At 38.2% G+C, this 25,331-nt stretch overlaps 2 protein-coding genes across 3 annotated transcripts in view; both read right to left on the reverse strand.

Annotated features, from left to right (window-relative positions):
* nup93 (nucleoporin 93) overlaps positions 1-24,123 on the reverse strand; it is a 25,402-nt gene extending 1,279 nt beyond the window's left edge. The window contains exons 1-20 of one of the 2 annotated variants that reach the window (XM_065283318.2): positions 23,562-24,123; positions 22,358-22,554; positions 22,113-22,230; positions 14,605-14,667; positions 12,394-12,522; positions 9,381-9,455; positions 8,654-8,746; positions 8,413-8,552; positions 6,919-7,051; positions 6,581-6,738; positions 6,221-6,386; positions 5,739-5,832; positions 3,469-3,660; positions 2,994-3,120; positions 2,455-2,527; positions 2,329-2,373; positions 2,038-2,154; positions 1,829-1,947; positions 1,599-1,716; positions 1,424-1,507 (exon numbers count right to left, since the gene is read on the reverse strand). In XM_065283318.2, coding sequence (XP_065139390.1) covers positions 1,424-1,507; positions 1,599-1,716; positions 1,829-1,947; positions 2,038-2,154; positions 2,329-2,373; positions 2,455-2,527; positions 2,994-3,120; positions 3,469-3,660; positions 5,739-5,832; positions 6,221-6,386; positions 6,581-6,738; positions 6,919-7,051; positions 8,413-8,552; positions 8,654-8,746; positions 9,381-9,455; positions 12,394-12,522; positions 14,605-14,667; positions 22,113-22,230; positions 22,358-22,536 — 2,223 coding nt within the window. In that variant the 5' untranslated portion in view covers positions 22,537-22,554; positions 23,562-24,123. Of the gene's footprint in view, positions 1-1,423; positions 1,508-1,598; positions 1,717-1,828; positions 1,948-2,037; positions 2,155-2,328; positions 2,374-2,454; positions 2,528-2,993; positions 3,121-3,468; positions 3,661-5,738; positions 5,833-6,220; positions 6,387-6,580; positions 6,739-6,918; positions 7,052-8,412; positions 8,553-8,653; positions 8,747-9,380; positions 9,456-12,393; positions 12,523-14,604; positions 14,668-17,199; positions 17,409-22,112; positions 22,231-22,357; positions 22,555-23,561 lie in introns of those variants that run through there. The other variant, XM_065283319.2, reaches the window with a different exon arrangement.
* A 137-nt stretch (positions 24,124-24,260) lies between these two features.
* mt2 (metallothionein 2) lies at positions 24,261-24,877 on the reverse strand. Its single transcript, XM_065283320.1, has 3 exons — positions 24,719-24,877; positions 24,549-24,614; positions 24,261-24,458 (listed from the first exon to the last, which is right to left on the reverse strand). The coding sequence occupies exons 1-3, from the start codon at positions 24,741-24,743 to the stop codon at positions 24,367-24,369; spliced, it is 183 nt and encodes a 60-aa protein (XP_065139392.1). The 5' UTR covers positions 24,744-24,877; the 3' UTR covers positions 24,261-24,366.
* Between the last annotated feature and the right edge of the window lie 454 nt (positions 24,878-25,331).

Genomic DNA, 25,331 nt, shown 5'->3' on the forward strand with positions numbered 1-25,331 from the left:
TGAATGGGGCTAGGCTAAATGCTAACACATTCACAAGGCGCTGTACAAAGATTAAGTGCACGCATTGAAAAAAGATAGATATGTATTAATTTGTCTAAGCTGAGGTAAGAACCTAGTAAAAAATTGAAAAACTGTGGTGTTTTCCTTTAAAACACTTGACAGCTCGCAAAAACCAAACCTTCACCCAGTTCTCATATACCAATGATAACAAAATTTCACTTATCCTCCCTAAAACCAGAAAGCCAAACAATGCGGGTTTTAAATTCCTTTTGGTAACATGTAAGATCAGTTTCCATGAATTAACCCTACCCACTTCATTCAGCTCAACATATTAAAGGATTAGTCCATTTTTTTTAAAAATCCAGATAATTTACTCACTACCATGTCATCCAAAATGTTGATGTCTTTCTTTGTTCAGTCGTGAAAAAATTATGTTTTTTGAGGAAAACATTCCAGGATTTTTCTCATTTTAATGGACTTTAATGGACCCCAACATTTAACACTTAACAGTTCTTTTCAACGGAGTTTCAAAGGACTCTAAACGATCCCAAACGAGGCATAAGGGTCTTATCTAGCGAAACGATTGTCATTTTTTGACAAGAAAAAAAAAAACGAGCCAGCGCGACCTCACGTAATTGCGTAGTGACGTAGAAAGGTCACGTGTTACATATATGAAACGCACATTTGCGGACCATTTTAAACAATAAACTGACACAAAAGACATTAATTAGTATCATTCGAAATACAACAACGTTGGAATGGTCCTCTTTCTCCACACTTGTAAGCACTGGGGCGTAGTTTCGCATACATCATCCGTGACCTCTTGATGTGATGACGTTTTGCGGGAGGTCGCCTTGGCGCATCACAGGACCAAACCTAGACGAGAAGCTGTGGTTTAAAATTGCATATTTTTTATTTTTCGTGTCAATCGTTTCGCTAGATAAGACCCTTATGCCTCGTTTGGGATTGTTTAGAGTTCTTTGAAACTTCGTTGAAAAAAACTGTTAAGTGTTGAGTTAAGTGTTATGTGTTGGTTTCCATTAAAGTCCATTAAAATGAGAAAAATCCTGAAATGTTTTCCTCAAAAAACATAATTTCCTCTCAACTGAACAAAGAAAGACATCAAACATTTTGGATGACATGGTGGTGAGTAAATTATCTGGATTTTTTTAAGAAAATTGATTAATCCTTTAAGACAATTAGCGTTACTTACCTGTCAAACTAGACGAAGGTGTAACAACAAAAAAGTATTTATGCTAATATTAATAACACATGCGTGCAAAAAAAGTGTAAATACACAGAAAAAACAAGCTTTGCTTTCTACATAAAGACTGAAGGCATTGAACAAAAGTATCCAAAGAACGATTACATCCATGATTCAGGGAAATAATAAAAAAAGGGGATGTAAGGGCAAATCTCTCACCTCATCGCTGAAGTTTCTGAAGGCTGCGACTCGCTCCTCAACACTGTCCTGACTTAAAGGAACTAGCTTTAGTCTCTCAATCACCTGACACAGAAACAAAACATACAGGTTGTAATTGGTTAAACACATGACAGGACTGATCTAAAGTCAGTAGGGCGTCTTATACTGGACTTACATCGTAAGCTCCGTCAATGTGTCCAGCATGATACTCATCAAAGAACGTCATTAGGTCCAAAAGAAGGTAAAAGGTGCCGTTCACGGTCTTCTCCCCAGCTATCCCATTAGCACGGTACCTGTGCTCACAAAAAATACAACTTTAAATCAACCAAATACCATAATAATAAGAATAATTCCCCATTTAAAAGTCTGCAGAGGACTGTGTACATAGTTAACATGAAACTTTACCGTTCAGCAATAGCCACCGCCATGTTTTTAAGTCGCTCTTTGTTCGACTGGGGTTCGCTGACTTGAGCGATAACCGGACTTAGCAATTTGTTCATCAGCTCTAGAACCTTATCAGGGTTCTGGAACAAAAAAAAAAGATTTCACCCGATAAACATCTACTCTCCAACTTCACAGTAATAAACTGAATGTCACGATACAGCTACGCTTACCTTGGCTAACTCGTACAGTTTGACGGCCTCCTCAAACAACCCCTTGTTCTCGGCCTCCGAAGCCACCTTAGTAATGATGGCCCCCGTGTCCCCGGCAAACTTATCAATCACACCAGGCTGAAAGGATTCACAGAAAACGCTCAGAGCCGAGCAAATCTTTGAATATGCAATTGTGTTGGTGAACGAGCATGAAAGAGCAGACTGTGTCGTGAAGGCCTTTGAGACAATAATGAATGAACGACGTGTGTGTGTGACACCAAGTGACATGTACAGAAAGAGAGCTCAACGTACCTTTCTGCTTCCATTTTTTTCGAGTCTTCCGAGAAGCATGTCAAACTAAGATGAGAGTTAAATATTGACAGGAATGAGATATTATGCAACACAGTGGTACGAATTAGCATGCGCAACGGTTCTTACCTCGCGACTCTCGATGACTAGTTCGCCGACGCATCGCATGAACATGTTTTCTCCTTGACTGTCCTTCTCGTTCCTGTGGCCAATCAGAGAACAGCATATCAACCACTGCGAGCTTGCAATATGCACAGTGCAGCAATTTAAAGCATGAAAACATTTTGCAATGCAAGTAATGTGTTCACTTTGTGACACAGACGTAAAAGGCCTTTAAAAAAGATCAACCATTTCCTTTTTAAAACAATTTCTATGAGGTCTCTTAAAACAATAAGGGTGAATTCTCAGTGTGCATGGTCAGGGTTTAATTATTCATGAATCGTTCGTGGAAGCTTCTGAGTTATTCATGACATATTAATCTTTTCTCCGAGAGGGATTTCCGTTTAGTATTTTCAGAGAAACTGGAATGACTTCTACATAAGTTCTCCCACTAATCAAACCAGAAACAGTGCATTTAAAATAAGGATTTGTTCAACAGCGGACAAATGTGACTGATCAGAGATCAGCTCTTTCTTTACATCACCCTGGGTGACCCCCTGTTAGCGTACCGGAGGAAGTAGAAGTACTGTAGGGCCTCTCGTGGGTCAGTGGACTCAAACTTGCGGGTGTAGAGCATCAGCAGTCTGATGAAGTTCAGCCGTCGCACCATTGGTGGATCTCCAGCCTCTTGACTCACTAAAAGCAACAGATCACAAATTTCTTTAATAGGATCATCTGAATAATGAGGTTTACTTCTCGTTTAGAAAACATAAAAATTGATTGTATAAATTCATTAAACAGTTGTGCCACTTTTGCACGCATCATTACATTAAAAAATAACTGTGTGTCTAATTTACCAGTTTAACTATGCACTAAATCTACCAAAATAGCAGTGTTATATATATCTTAGATTTGTTGCTTTTGCGATGGTATAGTGACCATATATAGAATACAACCAGAAAATACTGGTGGTGGAAGACTTTTGCACAATAATGTATTTCCTTCTAATATAATTTTTTTTTCATTAGTGAACCCTGAACTTACAAAGTTGTGCGCTCTGGCCTGATGATTTTAGGAGGAGCTTGAGTTCGTACAGCACCAAAGCCACGTGGACGGCATGGCTGCGCAGACGTTCCACTCGGAAGAGGAACGCTATGGCCGCTTCGAACTGCGCAGTCAAGAAAAGCACCTGGAAATACAGGAAGGGATGGTGGCTGGCCGAGAAATGAGACTCGCCTGTAAAAAACAATTAAAGCATGTCTTAATAATGCATATTTACAAAAACACTTATGATTCTTTAGTTTAATCCAAAACCACTTACTGTACAGAACAATATAAAACACTGTGGGATATGAACAACATATGTATGCAAATGTAGCGGTAGGGATTTGTAACTTAAGGAATTTGAATGCGAGTAATAGGTTGCACATAAATCTTCCTCGGCTGTGATGTGCTTAAATACACTATTTCATTTCCATTTGCATGAGTTGAAATAATCCACTCTCATTAAAACTGACGTCTTAAAAGACCTACTGTGACTTTGCACGGCGCAGCTGGGAGTGAAGGAGTCTTATCGGCGAGAGAGAGTATTTAATGTGGTGTACTGCAGGAGTGCCGGCGAGATAAGACTTACTCATCAGGCAGGTGGAAAAATATGAGCGGATGCCTTTTTAAAATTGGGAGAGGAGAAGTTTAAGCCGTGAGAAAACAGCACAATGACGCACACTTTTATCTGGGCCAGGCACGCTGGCAAAGACTGAATAGTGGGATTTTGCATACTGACTAACTTCCTGCTCTTTCAGACACCATTTAAATCTCTTCCTGTGGGACTGAAGTGAATCTACAGATAAGTGGAATGATTGATTGGCTCTGTGAAATGAATTGACCAAAGTGTGGCTCATTGAAAGGCAATTTGTTAAACAGATTTACTGTGACATATTGTGATGAATTGTAGACGTACTGTGACATTTTGTGTTGAGTTATGTAGCTGTAATATTATTCTCTAGCATTAGTTACTTGCATTTATTAGTAAATAACCGTTTGTGTTGTTTATATTATATGCACTTACGTGCCAATTACCAACAAACCACAGACATTTGATGTGGTTTTACTTACTGCCTGCAACTCATGACCTGGCTGGGGCTGCCCCATTTCAACCAACTGGACTCACGTTTTGATTCAATTACGATTATTATGTCAACAGTTTGATTCAATTAGATATCTTGATGCATCGCATTGCATCCTCAATTTTTAAAGGAAAACACCACCGTTTTTCAATTTTTTACTATGTTCTTACCTCAACTTTGACAATTAATACATACCTATTTTTTTCAATGCGTGCACTTAATCTTTGTACAGCACGTTGTGGATGTGTTAGCATTTAGCCTAGCCCCTTTTATTCCTTAGGATTCATACAGGGATGAATTTAGAAGCCACCAAACACTTCCATGTTTTCCCTATTTAAAGACTGTTACATGAGTAAGTATGGTGGCACAAAATAAAACGTGACTTTTTTTAAGCAGATAAAAATGAGAACTATATTGTATAGCGGAAGAGCACTTAGTTTGCAGCACTTCGACCTCGGTGCGCAGTAATATTATCACTCCTGACTACTCCCCCTCTCTCTCAAACTTCCATCAATATTACTGCACCCGAGGTCGAAGTGCTGCAAACTAAGTTCTCTTTCACCATACAATATAGTTATAATTTTTTATCCGCTAAAAAAATTCCCATGTTTTATTTTGTGCCACCCTACTTACTCGTCTTTAAATATGAAAAACATGGAAGTGTTTGGTGGCTTCTAAATTCATCCCTGTTTGGATCCTAAAGAATTAATGGGGCTAGGATAAATGGACGCGCTGTACAAAGATTAAGTGCACGCATTGAAAAAAGATAGGTAGGTTTGTATTAATTAGTCTAAGTTGAGGTAAGAACATAGTAAAATATTGAAAAACGGTGGTGTTTTCCTTTAATATTACTGCACAGGTAAATCGGTCTCCCTCACACTTTTACTGTTGCGACTCTTTCTCATCTTTCCTGTCAAAGCTCTGCATTAAAACTCTACTCCAAAGGTGCGTGCTTCATTAATAAGGTAGGTATCGCAATGTGAGATGCAATGTGGCATCTTCAATGTGCTGATTGAGCGCTTTGCAACTTTCAACAGCGATCCAAGTTCAAAAAGTTCAATGACTTACATCACAGCCATTTCTATTTTAAGGAAACACTGAAAAATATTTTAATACAGTAAATATTGCAATGTTTTGAAATCTCTTTAGCACTTTGATATATGACATATTGGTGCCTGTGCATCTCACCATAGTCTTCCAGTAGCTGTTTCTGAAGCTGGGGCAGAGTCATTCTGTCTTGAGGAGCACTGCTGCCATCATCATCGAAACACACTTGATTCAGCTGGAAAAGACACAATGTAAAACGATGAGCAGTTGCGTCAAGGCTAGATCCATTCAGATTAACTTCTCTGAGGAGCTCATTGATAGGTCAAACACACAGATGAACTGGCAGTACCAGTCTAGAGTCTTTGGCAAAAATATCAGTATATCTGTCAACAATGACTAAGAGACTGTAGTGCTTTTGTGTTTAAGACAGCTCACAATGTGACATACAAAAGTCTACTTTCAAAATCAACTTTTGGGATGGGTCGGTGGGATGCCTGATGTTTCTGCTGCCCTCCATTAAACACACACAAAAAAAGTGCAGGGGTTGCATACACCAGTGAACATAACTAAAAATTGATGGACGACTAGATGACCAAGTCTATATTTGTGACCAAATATCTCACCTTGAGCCATAGATAATCTTCTGTCGTATTCGCAACCTCTCCGTGGTTGTCAGCTATGTCGCATTTACCGATGAGGCAGTAGACGGCACGCTTGTAAGGATCTGCACTGTTCCTCAGCACACGACGGTAATGCAGCCGTAGTTTATTCTCTGTTGCCGGTGAAAGACTGGTCGAAACAACACACAAACCCACAACAGGGTTACTTGACAAAATTATTGTGCACGTAGATTAAAAGAAAAAACGTATGTATGGTATAGGAAGAAAAAGCAAAGCTAGGTCAAGTGCAAAATAGAAAGATAGAGCGATGGTCCTCACAGGATGTGATCTAGTTTTGGGGTGTCTGTGTATGTGCGTTCATACCGTCGGTCGGTGCTGTTCATGTACTCCTGGAACCAGATTTTAAAGTCGCCCAGCTGATGCTGCGCCCTGTTCACCACCTGCATAGCTGCCGACAGGTCTCCACAACGAAGGCAGTAATAAATCAGAGCCCACACCGGATGGCCTTCTACTTCGCCGTCCTGTCGCACACATACGCACATTTTTCTAACATGGAGTTTATTCAATCACTTCTTACTAAGAAAAAAAGAGGCTTATTGGCCTATGTACGGTGAATACATTCAAACAATGTTGAGCCACAGTCCACCAGATCTATACATGCAGTTTTGTCTGTGCTATGTGTACACAATTTGGTGCATTACCTGCATGCCTGGCAGTGGAGTCGGAAGCTTGATGTTTAGGAAGCTGCATACCAGTTGATAAGTACCAGGCACTCCACCTAGCTGTGCCTGGTGCAGGTTTCCAAATACAGTGACCATAGTGTAGTTCTTATAGCTGCAGAAAATAGTAAAAAATTTCAATTAAATCTTATTTAAAAAAAGGTAATATTTTACTGCTTTCATCCTGTACAAACCAGTATTTCCTGTACAATTACGAATCTATAGCAGGGTCAGTGACAAAAACAATTTGGCAAGATGAGAAATTCAAAAATCGTTTTTAAAAACTTTTAAAAGCACGCATCAGGTTTATTTCAATGCACAGTGTATTTATGTTAATTTATGCAATAAAGAAATTACAATTGCGCCATTTTTATGAAAGTTAAGAATGGACCTGAAAATGTCAAATTGTGTAACCGCCAATTGCACCAAATTGGAAATATTAAATATTTTATCCACCTTGATGGCATGTAAGTGTAATCAGAAAAAAAAACATTTTTAAATATAATTTTATAAGCTATTTCTAAATGTATATTTTAATGCATTTTTGTAATATTTGTCCTGACATATGCTGAATAATAGACAAAATAATCTTTAACAAATAATGTTTAAAAAATTATGTAAAAAAATCATATTACACTAAACTATTGATGATTATATTTTATTCCCCATTTTTTTATGAATATATTTATATTTTCATTTAAAAAATACTTGTTACACCAATTGACACAGACCGGTTACACCACAAAATTTTGCAATTATCCCCCAAATATTCTTTCAAAATTTAATAAAACCAGAAATTTTAGACTTGGCCCTCAAAAAAGAGAATGTATGCAAATAATCTGCACATTTATTTTTTAATTTTATCATATTATTGACTGGTTACTCATATAGTTATCATTCCAATATTTAGAGTTAAATATTTAAGTAACAAAGGAAGTCTTAATTTTAACTAAAAGATTTCAATTAAAAATTTAGAATTAAATAAAAACCTAGAAATATCTTAAAATATGTGACCCTGGACCACAAAACCCCTTTTAAGTAGCAGAAGTATATTTGAAGCAATAGTCAACACTACATTGATTTTTCTTTTATGCCAAAACATTAGGATATTATGTAGATTATATTCCATCAAGATCATCAAAATTTCCTATCGTAAATATATCAAAACTTTATTTTTGTGAGTGGATGCAGTTGCTAAGGACTTCATTTTGACAACTTTAAAGGGGAACAGTTGTATCTTAACCTATCTTGTCCTATCCATACAAACCATACATTAATGGAAAGCTTATTTATTCAACTTTCAGATGATATATAAATGTCAATAAAAAAAAAATGACCATTTTGAGTGATTTTGTGGTCCAGGGTCACATGTATATCTCAACCCTTTGGAGGGTAGGGGCTAGGGGGTTCCTTTATTCCCAAAACAGCACTCCCGAAACACTTGCAATTCTCAGTTTTGTGTCCTCTATTTCTCACCTGTTCTCCAGGTACTGCAGGCCCTGTCTAACAAAGGCCATCTGCATGTCCACCGACACTCGACTCTTCAGCGTGTCCTTTGCCGGCACCAGCAGAACATCTGTCATTTGCTTAACCATGAGCCACATGTCCGACACGTTCTACAAACATATGCACGAGCATCCCTATCATTATTACCAGCTTCTGAGTTAAATACTGTGAGAAAAGATTGGACGCCTGACACAGGCAGAATATGACGTACCTTATCATCGAGGCCTTTGGCGACTGAGGCGCAAAGATCACCCAGATTGGGCTGAAGATGTCCATTTACAATCTTCTCATTGAAGATGTAGATCTAAAGCAAGGAGAAATGCAAGTTTGAGCTCTGGATACGCTATGATCTGGAAGTGAAGTGATGGATGATGAAGAACAAAACGAATACGATAAAAACGTTTAGAAGTTCTTCGAAAAAGAGTACAAAGACCAAGAAAATGACTCCGCATGCGATGTGGCGACACATTATGAAATAGAAAATGCGAGGTCTAACAAAAGGGAGAACAAAGAAGGAGAGGATGAGAGATGGCCCTCCCCTTTGTGGATAAATTGGGAGCTAACCCATCATGTTTCTTTACAGCCAATCGATCTTTTGGATCAATCGAGCTTGGCTCACAAAACACGACCCATTTATTCTCATGTCTGGCTAAGCAGGCAAGAGTAACCAATGCAAAGACTAGAGACTGTGGTGCTTTCTATAGCTTACATATAATATATACATTAACTAAGGATGCACATTTTACTGTATCTGTCTTAATAGGGCAATATTAGAAATAGATAATATGAGGGCTTTTATTCACTTTCTTTTACCTATGCCACTTAAGTGCAAAACAGCTAGTTATCTTTGCCATAAAATAAATGTTATTGCTACAATAATGTAAAAAGTAACTCTATTTATAATAATGTAATGTAATAATGTAACCCTTTCTACAAACCTGTCTGCTATATGCAACTTCCACACTGTCAAGTGCACTGCGTCCAGGAACCCCGACCTCACTCACGAAACTCGGCTGTGGGGTGAACAAAAGGCAACAGTCTTATTACACCACAAACAAGGATGTCTACACAACACAAGATCATTAATGTGCAGGAGTACATATGTATTTTTTTAAGTGTGGGGCGGACAAGTCCACAAGCCGTTATTTTTAATCTAAATGCAGCAACCAATGTAGCGTGAAGCTATTGTGAAGAACATAACTAACGCTTGATAGCACATGGCACACAGTGCAGTACAGTACAGTAGGCTACACACACACGCAAGCGTGCACCCACACGCGCACAGCCAATTCTATGAACTGGAGGAAAAGAAAGCCATTGAGGCGTTGTGGTCTGTATGACTATGTGATGGGCATGGACGACCCAGGCTTGTGGTGAGCAACTGGCACAGTAAGCAGGTCACACATGGAAAATTTAACTGCTGTTTAATAATTAAAGTAGCAGGACAGCAGTCAAAAATTGCTTAAAGCACACAAATTTTTGCGTCTAAAAACACAACACTGGTATCCTTTGTAGGACAACAAAAGACTTAAAAAAAGAAAGGTTTTGCCTTTTCAAAAAGAGCGTCTTTGTTTGGCAAGACAGACTATTGTTCCACTCGAGGCCACAATTATGAAACATGCTGTTTTTTGTATTTATTATTTGGAAATAAAGCTCGTCATCTTCAATGTTTGATGTTTTATTCATCTTGACATTGATTGAAGATAAGAAAAGTGCTGCCAACCCCCCCCCCCCCCCTAATTTTTTCTTTCTCTATGGACATATAAATATAAACCTCAGACAGTTTAAACCTTTTTAAAAAAAAAATTGATTTGGCAAAGCTTGCAGTGCTTAAAGGAGACATTTCAAGACTTTTTTTAAGATGTCAAATACATATTTGCTAGCCCCAGAGTATGTATGTGAAGTTTTAGCCCAAAATACCATATAGATAATTTATTATAGCATGTTATAATTGACACTTTGTAGGTGTGAGCAAAAATTTGCCGTTTTTGGGTGTGTCCTTTTAAATGCAAATGAGTTGATCTCTGCACTTAATTGCAGTGCCATGATTGAATAGTGCAGATTAAAGGAATATTCCATTTTCTTAAAAGAAAAATCCAGATAATTTACTCACCACCATGTCATCCAAAATTTTGATGTCTTTCTTTGTTCAGTCGAGAAAAAAGTATGTTTTTTGAGGAAAACATTACAGGATTTTTCTCATTTTAATGGACTTTAATGGAGCCCAACAATTAATACTTAACTCAACACTTAACAGTTTTTTTCAACTCATTTTCAAAAGACTATAAACGATCTCAAACGTGTCATAAGGGTCTTATCTAGCAAAAAGATTGTCATTTTTGACAAGAAAAAAAAAATCATTTTTAAACCACAACTTCTCGTCTAGATCCGGTCGTGATGCGCCACGCAATACGTCATTACGTCAAGAGGTCACAGAGGACGAACGCGAAACTACGCCCCAGTGTTTACAAGTGTGTTGAAAGAGGACCGTTCCTACGTTGTTGTATGTCAACTGATACTAATTAATGTCTTTGTGTCAGTTTATTGTTTACAATGGTCCGCAAATGTGCGTTTTATATATGTAACAAGTGACCTCCCTACGTCACTGCGCATTTACGTTAGGTCATGCTGGACCGGACCTAGACGAAAAGTTGTGGTTTAAAAGAGCATATTTTTTATTTTTCTTGTCAAAAATGACAATCGTTTCGCTAGATAAGACCCTTATGCCTTGTTTGGGATCGTTTAGAGTCCTTTGAAACTCTGTTGAAAAAAAACTGTTAACTCTTTCACCACCATTGACGAGATATCTCGTCAATTAAGAGAAAACGCTTCCCCGCCAATGACGAGATTTTCCGTCTTTCCGCAATACCGCTATTATCCACTAGGTGGCCTTCCGCAACTTTTTAAACCCGGAAGTATTGCCCTATGGCAAGCGGCTGCATGTCCATGTCTGTTTTAAAGATCGCTCTGAATGGGATCTCTATGAAAAGTCCATCACAAAAATTGAATTATCTCTGCTTTTTGCTCAAAATGTGGTGTTTTTGCAGAAACCTACCCATATTCAAAAGCTGATTACAAAAGAACCACTAAAGGTAGGATGAAACGGTTTTTTTTGTTTGAAAGCAGAGGGTCTGTTCTTTCATTTGTTATATTGTATGTTTATATATTTAAAGAAGAACATTTTCTGGAAGGCATTAAACTTAGGTGAAAATCATGAAAAACGCTGGCGCTGGCTGGCAACTTTTTTTAAAAACGCTGGCGGTGAAAGAGTTAAGTGTTGAGTTAAGCATTAAATGTTGGGCTCTATTAAAGTCCATTAAAATGAGAAAAATCCTGCAATGTTTTCCTCAAAAAACATAATTTCTTCTCGACTGAACAAAGAAAGACATCAACATTTTGGATAACATGGTGGTGAGTAAATTATCTGGATTTTTCTTTTAAGAAAATGGAATATTCCTTTAAGGTGCAGTATTAACCCCTTATGAAATCACAGGGGGAACCAAATTTCAATGACCTATTTTTTCACTTGCTTGCAAAGAATAGTTTACTAAAACTAAGTTACTTCGTTGATCACTTACACATTTTCTAGGTTGGGGAACCAATTATAGCACTTAAACATTGAAAAAGTCAGATTTTCATGATATGTCCCATTTAAATTACACACTTCTGCTTGATTTCCAAGTCTGTTATCTTGTATTTAAAGATCCGATCGAAATGGTCTTGTCTGAAAGAACTAAAAGCTTGTCTGTAAAGTGCTTGCAGATAAGATTTCACTGGTGCCGAAATCCAGGCCACACATAGCCACAGGATACGTGTATCACGCCAACAAATCACAAGCTCCATATGTTAAATGAGAGCGTTTGTGCTTCATTGTGAGTGTGGGATATCATATTAAAGACAAAGACATTTAAGAAGTGTGCGTGTTTGTGATTAGTGTTGTGTTCATCAGACCTCCACATCCTGGCTGAAGTCCAATGCATCTTCTCCAGCTCCCAGCAGGGTGTGCAAGACTCTCTGCTTCACCTGCTCCCACTGCACCAACATGGAGTCTCTGTGGTACTCCTCCGCCTGCAGAAACGTCTGCGAGACAGATTGACAACGTGAAAGACATTGCGGACACGGGTCGGGAAGAAAACAAAACATGATATAGAACAGCAAGCTACTACGATATTGACTGTGAATATATAGGTTACCCGATGTGACGCATTAAAAATAGCTAGTGGTGCAGAAGCCTGGATCTGGAAGCATGCTGTGCACCATAAGTGCTAACGTGCACCACAATCTTCACCCATCCCCCCAATCCCACCCCAACCTTCCCTCCGAGAGATAAGGAACAAGAGCTGGGAACCTTGGGAACCTCAAACTGGGTCTGGTGTGCTAAAACCTGGTTGGCTTTACTAATGAAACTGTGCCGTTATTTGGGTCTGCCTTCACGCCTACTACCGATTTAGCCCGTACCCTGATTGAATCTAAAGACCGTCTATTTTACTTGGTCCCGACGGATCGTCGTGCGATAATTGAGAGCTTTCTAATTAAAATGTCTTCTGAACTCCAGAGATGATTTTAGAATAGGGCGTAATGGAGGGAGATGAGATGATAACAGCACAGCATGAAGTTAATGTGAATCAGGTAACATTTCTGAACAAAAAAAGTGTTTTTCTACAACGTGGAGTTCTTGTTCTGGTTTCATATTATCCAAAAATGAATAATATCATATTGTTCAGCTTTTTATTAGAACTAACTGTACCCTGAATGTTTTTTCTAGATCAAAATTACCATTTAATAATTCAGTAATTTACATTTTTCTCACTCAGTGTCCAAAATTATTGTTCGCCAAGCACCAAATGCAACTAAAAATTGGTTATCATTAGGAGACGGATACTCATTTCCTATTATGATTCTGCAAGTGATGCGATTATCTGCACTAATAGCCACAAATATGCAAAGAGAAAATGTCATATATTTATTCCTTATTTTAACATTTAAAAATAAAGCTATTTTTTTAAATTATTAAAATATTTAGTAACATTTTAAATAACGTTAATTAACATTAGTAAATGCATTAGCTAGCAAAAACTATATGAGCAATAGGGCCGTAGTGTATCGGTATTTCAATCTCTAGTATCGATATAAAAAATCCATCAAATCCCTCGGTGTGCGTCAAACGACCTTCTCCACCGCTGTAGTTGTCGCTGTCCAGTTGTCTGTCATATAGGGCCAATGTCTCAGAAGTTAGTGGGAGTGAGAAAAATGGCAGAAAATGTAAAAACATCTGCAGCTTTCCAAGCCGACGTGTGGAAGCACTTTGGCAAAAAAAGGGAAATATACCGCAATATATCGGTGCATGTACTGCACAGCACCACAGCGTGGTGAGTATCGTGAGGCCCTTGCAATACCCAGCCCTAATGAGCAATATAGTTTTTGTCCAATCATTAATCTTTGTTAATGTTAGTTAATTCCAACCGTTTATGTTTGCTAATGCATTAACAAATGTTAGCAAATGCAATCTTCTTGTAAAGTGTTATTGAATATTTGTAAATCAGTACAGTTTTTTAGTTCTTTTAGTCAATCCGCCATTAGGAACTGTACTAGAAAGTTTATTTTGAACTTCCCTGTGACAGACACAGACGTGCATCTTCCCAAATCGCTTGTAAAGCACTTTGTGAACTGAAAACATGAGCCATCTGTGTGTAACACTTCTTTCCTCTGTGAGGAAATTATCATCTGTACGCTGACAATCTTTCTTACTGAGAGGTTTGATGACTGGCCTAAAAGAATAGAGTGGATATTGATCTGGTGTAGGCCGGCTACCCGCTGCTGAGAGAGGGATAATAACAGGTGAAGGGGTCTGTTTTTACCTCTCTGACAGCAGCTGAAGAGCCAATAAGAGGAAAAGGAAGCACTGATCTAAAACAACCTCCTGTAACTCTTGGCCTGTCTACGAAGAGACGATTTTAAAGGAGCCGTCAGATGAACTGCGCAGAATGGAAATGACTGCGCAATTTGGGACGTAGTGCACTGACGAAGTTACGCTGTTAGAAATGCATGTCTTGTCAAGGACGGGATACTTTTCGAGAAGTGGTTTGACGGATGCAATGACACATGAATAAACACATCCAAATGGATGTAAATGGATACAGAGATGTAAAAACAGACACTTACTCTGCGGCGTGACTCCTCGATGGCTGATAGCAGTGCATTGTCTCTCTCGTTCTTCAGAAAGCCCTGGAACAAGAGACATGGCATGGAGGTTAAACGCGCTGCAACCTACTTTCCCCTTTTTCTGCATTCACAGCACACGCCCTCTCTCTCTCTCTCTCTCTCTCTCTCTCCTTCTCTCCATACTTCCTCCAAGACGAAAGCACCACAGGCCAGAGAAAGAGAATTGCCATCATTATCAAAATCACTGCAAAAAATCAGCTTAGAATCGACCCTGTGCAACACTGCCCCAAAATGGCGGCTCTCGAATAGCCAGGTCTGGTTTAGCAAGCTATGGATCACTACGTTCTAGATTTTAAAGTACTGTGCACCCCACCTTCATGCAAGCCCATGAACCACCTTCATATGCACACAAAGAAAATCATTAAAATCTCTTGATTGATTTGGAAAATGTGCATTAGAAGAAAATCCACCCAGATAGCAACCGCCATTTGGACGTCCGTATTTGACAACTAGTTGCAACCACCAAGCTCTAGTAGAACGTAATGCATTGCAAATCACAAAGTAACTGCAGCTTATATCTAATTATAAGCCACCATTCTGCACATCTTTCAAATGCATGGGCTCTTTCGTGCCCACAATGTCATTTTCAATGATCCCAGATGGAAAATGCACACATCAGTAGCCTCTACAGTTATGCAGGCTACATTTAGAAATATCTGAGAAGATGATCTGAGCGTGCAGCTCTTGTAGACGTTATAGATATGCTAATACATTTGTACTAAATGTACAGATGCAGCTGGATAGAGGACATTCCCACATTTATTTGGATTAAAAAGAGCTGAGAGAAAAGAACTGGAATGATACGCAGCACACGCACACACTGAATGGGGGCTGGGATAGGGAGTGGTACCACGTATCTGACGGACGGGTAGGAGATGCCGGTTCTTGTGGGTTTGGAGGATCATTAGACCATTGAAAACTCAATACTGAAGGATTGAAGAAAGGATTGAAGTAGAAATGCAACCCTTTGAATCGAAAAGAAACATCAACTATTAGCCAAAGCATTAAATATAATTTCAATCTCAGGTATGATTTCTACTAATTTTGATAAAATGGTATCTGCTCAAAAACTAAACCAAGTAATCCGATTTCTTCCTAAGCATCACCCACAAACAGGCTTTTGGGGATTTTATTATTAAAAATTAGCAATACTGCACAAACGATCTCCATTCGCACCTCTATTCGACCAAGTTGAAGCCTGTTCCTCCCTCCCCCCAAAGATTGCCATCTTCTTTCCACCCCACCCAAGCGGCAAGACCCCATCACCCCATCCACACTTTGACTGACAGTTGTAAATGAGAATTGATTTATTCTGATTGGAGGAATGTGACATCTAAATGGCACATCTGAATAAACAAGTGGAAGTGATAGAAATAGAGATGGAGAATCAGGGCAGCGTTGGGGAGGGGTGTGACTAAGATACCAAAGGCAGTGGAGCTTTGCATGACCATTTTGCCATTTATTTATCAATTTATACACAAACTAAACAAAAACTCAGCAAAATATTTCAATTTAATTATTGCCCAGTCACTGTGCCTCCAACCATTAGGTTATAGAGTAGCGCCCCCTTAAGGCACAAGACATCCATGGTCTGCCACCATCTGACAAAAGGAACAGAAATTACATGAAGGGATTTGGGTCATGCTGAGAACATGCTTATAACACACAGTGTAAACTATGTCAGCATATTTGTCACTTTTACACATGATCATTTAAGAGAACATCAAGAAATGTCATAGAGATACAAATATGGTGCATGAGTGACTAAACATTAGAAAATTTCTGACAGCTAGACAAAGTGCAGATTACATAGGTTGAAAGGGGAGGTTTCTATAACCCATCCGATAAAGCAGTGTGGATTTCTATAATATATTTAAGAAACGGCCAATATGTAGCAAATCATTGATTTGATTTTGATAAAGTATGCATATCACAGCAAGGGGAGCAAAAGATGCAAGTCATACAATATAAAGATCATCTTACAGTAGAATGTAAATATACATGCAACATATAACAATACACTATATTATAAAACACGCACATTTTGAAGCGATTCTTACAAGTATAATGCGACGCACTAATAATGGCAATCACACCTCACGCACCGTAATGCAAAAGTACAGAAATATATAGAAAGATATGGACAGATATGCATTGAAAGCTGAACAAAAAACAGCCATAGTTGCACGTACTGAATACACGTAATTAGATTTGTAATAAAATACACCTCTCCAAATCTTACGCAACACCAGAAAAGACTATATCTATATAGGTGTCCTCTTTTATTCCTTTCCTTTACTTATGAACAATAAAATGAAGGAACCCCACCCTAACCCCACCACTTCCTGTGTGAAAGGCAAGCCTTCATCATGTTCCTCATCATCATCCTCGCCATCTTCATCATCTCTTTGGCAAAGGCGACAGTCTCGTCTTCTGGGATGTACTGCTTGACAGAGGCGTACGTTTATGTGCGTTTATACGTTTCATGGGTGGTGATGCGAGCGTGTCGAATGCATGCGTGTAGGTGATACTCACTTATGCTGTGCCTTAACCCGCAGGCAAAGTGGTACTGGGAGGTGAAAGTTGCTTGGAGGCTCGTGCCTGTCCCCTTCCATCTTCCTCTGCAGAAGTGGAGCAGTGCATTTCTGGGGCGTTTTCTGACCTCTCTTACCAGAGGCCCACGCACTGTCTGCCACATGCACTCTTTTCCCCATAGTGGCCCAGTGGTCTGAACCTAGATATGAGCCACGAGCAGAGTAACTGTGGGCTGCTTTATTGTCGGAGGCGGAGCGTACCAAGTCTGTTCACAGACACGGGGGGAATTCAAGGAGTAGTCATTATTCAACCTAAGCAATGTGCTGTTCTCCATCAACCATCCACCCCTCCTCCTCTTCTCTCCTCCAGCATCCCTGCCAGCCTCCTCTTTCACTCACACTCAATTCTTCTTTTTTTTAAACATCTCTGCATCCTTCCTTTTTCCTCCTCCGCTAGCGCAATGCAATTATGGTAATGGATTTTCCCCCCACTCTCCTGATGGCTTTCGACATCCTGTCCAGAAACTGGGCTAATAATCCTCTTAAAAGTCATGTTTAGTTAATGAGGAGAGTCCACTGACCAGAGAGCAGAATCCACATGTAGAGCTATTTAGACTTATCCTGCATTTATCATTGTGTGCGCTTAGACGACACACACCTACATTGAGAAACGAGTGTGAACGAAAAGCAGTAATGGAGAGATGAAGGGGGTTGTAGAGCAAGAGAGATAGAAGCGATATTTAATTAAAAAAATAATAATAATAATTTCGGCATCTGCTGCTATCGTGGGTAGTCATGTCCTTATGTGCATCTCGTTTTTTCTGTCCGTCAGGCATTTCGCTTTAGTCATGAGCATCTAAGCTTCTGCTTCGAGAACATAAAGCGAGGGTTTCTTTGTTTATATTAAAGATCAATTCTATAAAATCCTAATCCTAATAAAGAAATATTCATACACATGGGTTTTAAACTGTAAAAGGCTGCACGATTGCCCACACACAAATGCAGAAAGCGAGAGGAGAGACTACGCCTCATCAGCAGCGTGCATTTTCTTTGTCTTCAGACAGGCAGCTCGGCAACCTTATGGAGCACGCACAATATCCAGTATACAATTTACACACGCGTTACAGCTGCCTTGCAAAGTTAACACACATCTGGATGTTTCCACATGCATGCACACGACGCAACGGTAATGGTGAATTTCTTAACATGGCACCTGCAAAGCTTTGTTGCAATCTTTAATGTAATTCAGAATCTTTAATCAACAGACAAATGATCGGAGGCTAACATAGAAAGAAGCGATACAGAAGGAGAATGAAGTTAAATGAAAGAGCAGTTATACGAGTTAAACAATAAAAAAGGAAATTTTAAACCTTGAAAATCTCTAGAGTGAATTAAAGTTGTACATAAAAATGTTAGAGATTGCCAACCGCACATACACACACACAGGGGCATAGAGGGAGGCGAGGAAAGTGCCAGGCAGTAAGTGCACTTCCAGTAAGAGACGAGCAGCACTCTGCCAGGCCTACCACAAAAATATGCCTTAGAAAAAACTGTGAGCGAAAGACAGACAGACAGAAAAGAAAGAGAGAAAGAAATGAACTTATCTTCTCGCTCTTTCTTTCTCGCACACTCAGAGGAAAAGAAAGTTGGGGATGGGCTGCTTCGAACCTTCAGGAAACTAAAAGCTAGCGGATCGTTACTGGGTTTGATGAGTCAACATTTGAGCTGACCTCTGCATCCATAGCATTCAACGATAAAAACATTTATCTCTTATGGAGCAATTCAACAGTCGTTCCTATGAGCTTTAGATGGGTGTGGATATAAGATTTTAGGTCATATGGTCTCTGAAAACAACAACGAAAAAAGAGCTTATAAAATCCATCAAAACTGATATTATTGATCTTTCCATAGAGGCCTACAGGAATCGTCTCGTCTCCTAGGCATCTAGACAGATTTAAAATAGAAAGATATGGATCTGGATTATTTCGAGACAATGAGCAGACCAATGGTTCTCCAAAGAAATGCTTTAGGATCCAAATATACCATATATTCACAATTTGTGATATCACAAATGTAATAAATTGTGAACAAAAAATGCAGCTATGCTTTAAAGATAAATCATCATAAAAAGGACTGGATAAAATTTTGGTACATTTGAAGTTTAGATTTACATTCTGTATGCATTTGGCAGATATTTTTATTCAAAATGGCTTACAGTGGATTCGAACCCATGACCTTTTGCGCTGCTAACACATTGCTCTACTACTGAGAAATACAGGAGACGTTAACCTATAAACATAAATAAAAAAACTGACTGACTATAAGCAACAACACTCCAATTTTGTTGAAGGGTTTCCAGCTTTCATCAGTGATTCCTGGCTGTGGTGGTGAGCTCATTATAATTCATTACACATGTAGCATCATAATGCTGTCATCTAATTCATCACACTTTATGTTCAACTCTGACCTCAAGTGTCGTGCATTTATTTACGTTTTAGTGATGTTAACTCCACTGTAATCTCTATACATTTTACATAATGTTACAATCCGGCATAAGCGATTTATAAATGCCAATTTATACATCTGAATACAACAATTTGCATTTGAGCTTGTACCACTAACAACTACTAGGGTCCATGACATGGACATCAGCTCATCAGTCCTTAGAATGCAGATTTAAAAAAAATTATATTTACCATTTATATTATTCTTTAAATATACTGTAGCATCAATTAATCACTAAAGTGTAAAGTATTACTGTTGACAGTGTTGCCACAAAGATGGTTTATAAATGCAGAAGACGAATTAAATGATTATTTGCCTGGCTCATGTTTTGCCACGTCACTTCTCTTGGCCACAAGGCCTGCCTTCCTCTTACAGATGCACTCAGAGCTGAATTCAATAACAACATTGATTGCTAGAGCAAAGTCACAGCTTGGCAAACTGATATAATATGGCAATTATGATCCAACCCACAGTGCGCACAATGTTTTGCCCAATCAAAACACACGAGGAAATACACAGGGTATGTTACACAATATAGCAATGATAATGCAGAGAAACCTGCATTCTGTAGCATTAAGCATTCCAGTTTAGTGTTATTGAATACTCTCAGTTACTCTCATTATTATTTAGTTAGCGTAATCATTTCAAAAGTATTTTTAGATTAGTCATTAAACATTTCTCAAGTATCTATGGGAAAACACAATCTTTATGCAATCCAGTATGCAATATACTCAGGAATCAGGCAGATAAAATGTTACAAAGATATTTTACAGATGTGTCTCTCACCAAATATACAATGTTTAAGTGTACATGTATTACTATAAGCAATTGATGTAATTATTGATAATATAAAAGATACACAATTTTTTTTTCACAAGTTTGCATTAACGTTAGGGCTGGGTATCGATTCAGATGTTTCAAATCGATTCTGGGGCTGATTTTTATACTCGATTTTCTATTCAACTCAGTGAATATAGATTATATAGAATATTATATTATATTAGAATAAAGACTGAATGAATAACAGGCTCGCCTCTCGCTTCTTGGTAACATCGCGCAAAGAAAAAAAGAGGGTGACATCTAGTGGAGAAGACTAGTAATTAGATTAAAGTTAATCTTACGTTCAATGTTTGCAGAAATAAATATGGAAAAAATGGGCTTTAAGAATCGATTTTTAAAACGACCACGTAAAAAAAAGATTAATCGAAAAATATTTTTCTTGCCCAGCCCTACTTAAAATGTAATCAAATATGATAATAAAGCAGCTCAGATTTTTAGCCTGAACCCAGAGTACTCCCCCAACCTTAAAGAGATAGTTCACCCAAAAATGAAAACATGTATTACTCACACTCATGTTGTTACAAATCTGTATAAATGTCTTTGTTCAAATGAACAAGGAGGAAGATATTTTGAGAAATGTCATAACTGATCACAAGCCCCATTGTAGGAAAAAAAGAATACTGTGGAAGTCAATGGGGCTTCTGATTGGTTTGGTTGCAAACGTTCCTCAAAATATCTTCCTTTGTGTTCATCAGAACAAAGAAATGTATAAAATATACATTTTGTAACAATATGTGAGTGAGTAAATGATTACAGAATTTTCATTTTTTGGTGTACTATCCCTTTAACTGGTATACATATACCAGCTGAGAGTGAGGCTGAAAAACTGTCACAGGACAGAGGTTAGGGATGGCTATATATAGAGACATCTTTGGCTGATTGTTTGGATTACATGACTATGGTCCTCCCAAGTTTAGTTAAATAAACTTTTATTAAATTGGTATGAAAATTAAGCATTGAAGCAAAGTGAACTGCAAGATGGTTTAGTACAGACTTATATTCTTAGTATATTCTTAAATTCTTAGTATAGAATTTATATGAAGCAAAATGTAAAAGTATATTTAACTGTACATATGTGTTTGATGTACAAAATCTAGAAAAGAGAACGACAAAGAAAAGAACCTCACAAAACAGAAATCAATAATGTTTAAACAGAACTGATACTTTCTAAAAAACATATTACCAAAAAATTACTGCACCTAACCACCCAATTTCTGGAAAACTCTCAAAACCAAAATTCAGGCAAAGTGTTCACTGAAAGCCATTATCAATGATAAGGCTTCTTTACATTAATTCGGATTCATTCAACAGATTTTTCTCGGCTGAACAATACGTTCCTGAAATGTGCTAAATTAATAACATGACAAAGAAACCACAGCTGCCCCAAAAGACCTAGATAACAGCACGATTTTAATATAAACAGATGTTGTAGTTTAATACACTACCACAGTGGTATCCCAATGGATGCAAAACAGAGGTATAATTACGAGGAATGAAAGTGGGAGGCAGATTACATTAAGCCAAGCGTAACCAATGTGGCATCTCCCACAATACTGAACCTGTACCAACCTGAATATCAGTGTCTTTGACCGGCTCAAGAGGCTCAAATGTAGTGGCTGCACTGAGGCTCTCAAGACGCTGAGAGATATGGAAGATGTCAAGGCCCCGAGAGCCCAAAAGAATGGAGCTGAAATAAAAAAAATGATTGAAAATGTCATGTTGATGCAAATAACTTCAAAAAGGGAATTAAAAGCTTCCACAAAACCACTGCATGGTTGGCAGATTGCAGATTCATATAAACACAATGAACTTACGCTTTTACATCTGCTGTGTCTTGGGAGGTTCTAGTGAGAGTGCGGGAACGTAGACGCTCTCCAGCTTGCTGGATCTCTTGTAGGTTTCGCTCAACGTGGGGCAGCTCGGACACAGCTTCAGTTTCTGCTGCAAGTTGTTCTGCCTGCTGCAAGAGCTCTCCAAAGCCCTCAGTATCCATCCTAAGCCCCTATTCCACCTGACAGCAACAAAAATAGTAGGACTTGATACACAATGCACATGGCATTCAGTACTTCTTTCCCATATAATAAAAATTACAATAAACATAATTCCCAACAAATGACCAGGTATTAGTAAACCTTTCAGAGGATATAGTTAATTTCTGTGGCTAAACGGGAGAGCATTATACTAACAATGACAAGTAATGTTAGTGGTTGACTGATGTTGTTTTTTTTTATATATACAGTAGCCACTTCAATATATTGGTCTATCACAAATACCGATGTTATAGGTAGATTACCTTCTGCAGACCACATCCATGCAGTCAATTAATAAGACTGCCAAGCATTTTTCTTACTGAGGAAAATAATGTATTCCCAAATTATAACTTGTAAATAATATCATAGACCTAAATATTACTGTCATATGGATATCACTTGCCAGGAGAGAATTGGCTTCTCGTTCATTGTTTTGTCTTCAGTTCCTCATCAACTTGTCATAAATAGTTATATTTATATAATTTATATCACTGAATCATCAAGGTAAAGCAACCACTGTCATCAAAACAAAGAAAAGCGAAACTAAAACGACAATATTTTCTTTCAACTTACAACGCAAAACCTAAACACTGGAGACCATAAATGTACCAACTTGTTACTTCTACGGAAATTCCAGCTGTCATAACAGATTTTGGATGCCATCTAGCTGTTAAATAAATGCATCAAGACTTCGTTGTTTCACTTTTTTAACGTTAGATCCTTGTCTAAACTCTCATTCAAACATTATTGAATTGGAAGCCTTATTGCGAAGAAGCATTAAAATAAAATTAGCACGCAAAGTTAACTCAATATGTCACTGTTGTTTGGCTCATGCAATAACAGTGCATAGAAATGAATGTAACTCGCTAATACGCTAACATGACATGAGGTGGTGTCGGCAACGACTCTCAAACAGGCAACTGTCGAATGCGATCACAACATACTAGCTTCTAACTAGTTGGTAATTAACGGATATAAAACTACTCACCTCGTTGAACGTGAATCGTTACAACACCTAAAAGATAAAATCCAGTTTTGCCGCTGCGCTAAACAACCTCGTGAAGTCCCGGGTTTCATGCAGCGCGAGCTCTCATTGGTTCAGAGGAGTCTTCCCAGAAGCCCCTGCGCGCCTCTTGATAGAGCTTTATTTAAACGTGTGTACGGTCAATTCGACCTCAAATATCAGCCTCTGATTAACGGCGGGATGATCGGACTCCCTCAAAAATTATCAGGTTAGGAAATAAAGTTGATTTAACGTGAGTTACCCCTTAAAAGTGAGCTGTGAGACCCAGTGTATTTTGAGGAATACGTTTAATACATAATCTTTAGACTTTACTCTTGGAATTTACTTAGAACATGCTAGCAAATTTAAACGGTTTGGACATCGAGGTTTGTGTTTATACTACGTCGTAATGAAACGTAAATGTTGTCGTCTTTGATTTAAAGGGTTTATCACTGTATACCCCTGTTATAGTGTAGAAGATACATGTTGACTTGCACGAACTCATCAAAAGTTGACATGCACTGAAATAAAGCTCCATCACGCCACTGATTTGCTTAATTATATATTTGACACATGAAAAGTTACAATTTTACATTTATGAAGAACATACATAGTAGGCTCTTTAACACTACAAAGAAGTGAAACCCACCCCCAAAAAGTGATCTTGGCAACATGAAACAAATCTGATAGTAACTGGAGGTCATTTATTATTTCAAAAAGACATTAATGTACAATGAAGACACGAAGTTCGGACAGAGTTCACATTGTAGCAAACGGCGCGTCGACCTCCTCATTGACAACAGCTGGAGTCACAGGAATTGCCCTTACAAACGCATCCAGAGGCGCACTTGCTGCAGCCTGATGGGCAGCAAGAACAGCAACCTATGACAGGAAAAACACAAGTTAACTGTCTGGAACTGAACCGTTTAACAATGTCTAACATGATTTAGGTTATGATTAAAGTCAACTTACTCTTCTTGCAGGTTGTACACTTGCAGTTAGTGCACTTGCAGGTGGCACCACAGTTGCAAGTTCCAGCTACAAAGAAAAACAGCAAATTAAACAAGCACAAAATTACTCCACATCCATAACCTTATTTCCAAAGTCCAAAAATGTGACTCAACACAGCCTGAAATACTTACTTTTTGAGCAATCACAAGGATCCATTTTCCCTTAGAGTATCCTTTAAAGTTCCCGAAGGTTCCTTTGCTGTATCGTTTCACAAATTTGTGAATGAGTTGTAGATGGTACCAGCTTAATGTGCCTGTCTTGGTTTTATAGAGCTCAGTGCTTACAGGACGAGTGCAAAACCACGCCCACCAGAGCCTGCACACGGTGTTACTCATTCATGCAACAGGGTGCAAATCATCAAACGATTACAAATAACCACGCCCACCCTGTTTAATCAATGTGTTGTTTATAAAATTATATAACTTCTATTTCCAGGCCACTGAACGCTGTTGGGGTCTGTTAACATGTTAAATAATGTACCGGTAATAGTAATACGTATGTTCTTTCGCTTAGAAGATTGATTTTGAAATTTAATTTTGTTTTATTTTGATTTCCTTTACAAGGAAGGTCCCATTGAGATATAAAGTCCTTAATTTTCATAATAAAACACATTTTAAATACACCATAAACAAAACAAAAATAGCTAAGGTCAACACGTGATAAAGGTAAAAAGCTATGACGACTGTATTTATTTTTAAACATAAAAATATATTTGAGTGAACAAGAGAAAACGTCTCTTTTATT

This window comes from Paramisgurnus dabryanus, chromosome 9 (genome assembly GCF_030506205.2).
Source record: "Paramisgurnus dabryanus chromosome 9, PD_genome_1.1, whole genome shotgun sequence".
Lineage (NCBI taxonomy): Eukaryota > Metazoa > Chordata > Actinopteri > Cypriniformes > Cobitidae > Paramisgurnus > Paramisgurnus dabryanus.

Excerpts from the sequence above, each read along its gene's own strand:
- mt2 (XM_065283320.1), bottom strand. The coding sequence starts at position 24,743 with ATGGATCCTTGTGATTGCTCAAAAA. Across the intron at positions 24,615-24,718 it reads TCCTTGTGATTGCTCAAAAA|CTGGAACTTGCAACTGTGGT; the intron begins GTAAGTATTTCA and ends TTTTCTTTGTAG. Across the intron at positions 24,459-24,548 it reads GTGTACAACCTGCAAGAAGA|GTTGCTGTTCTTGCTGCCCA; the intron begins GTAAGTTGACTT and ends TTCCTGTCATAG.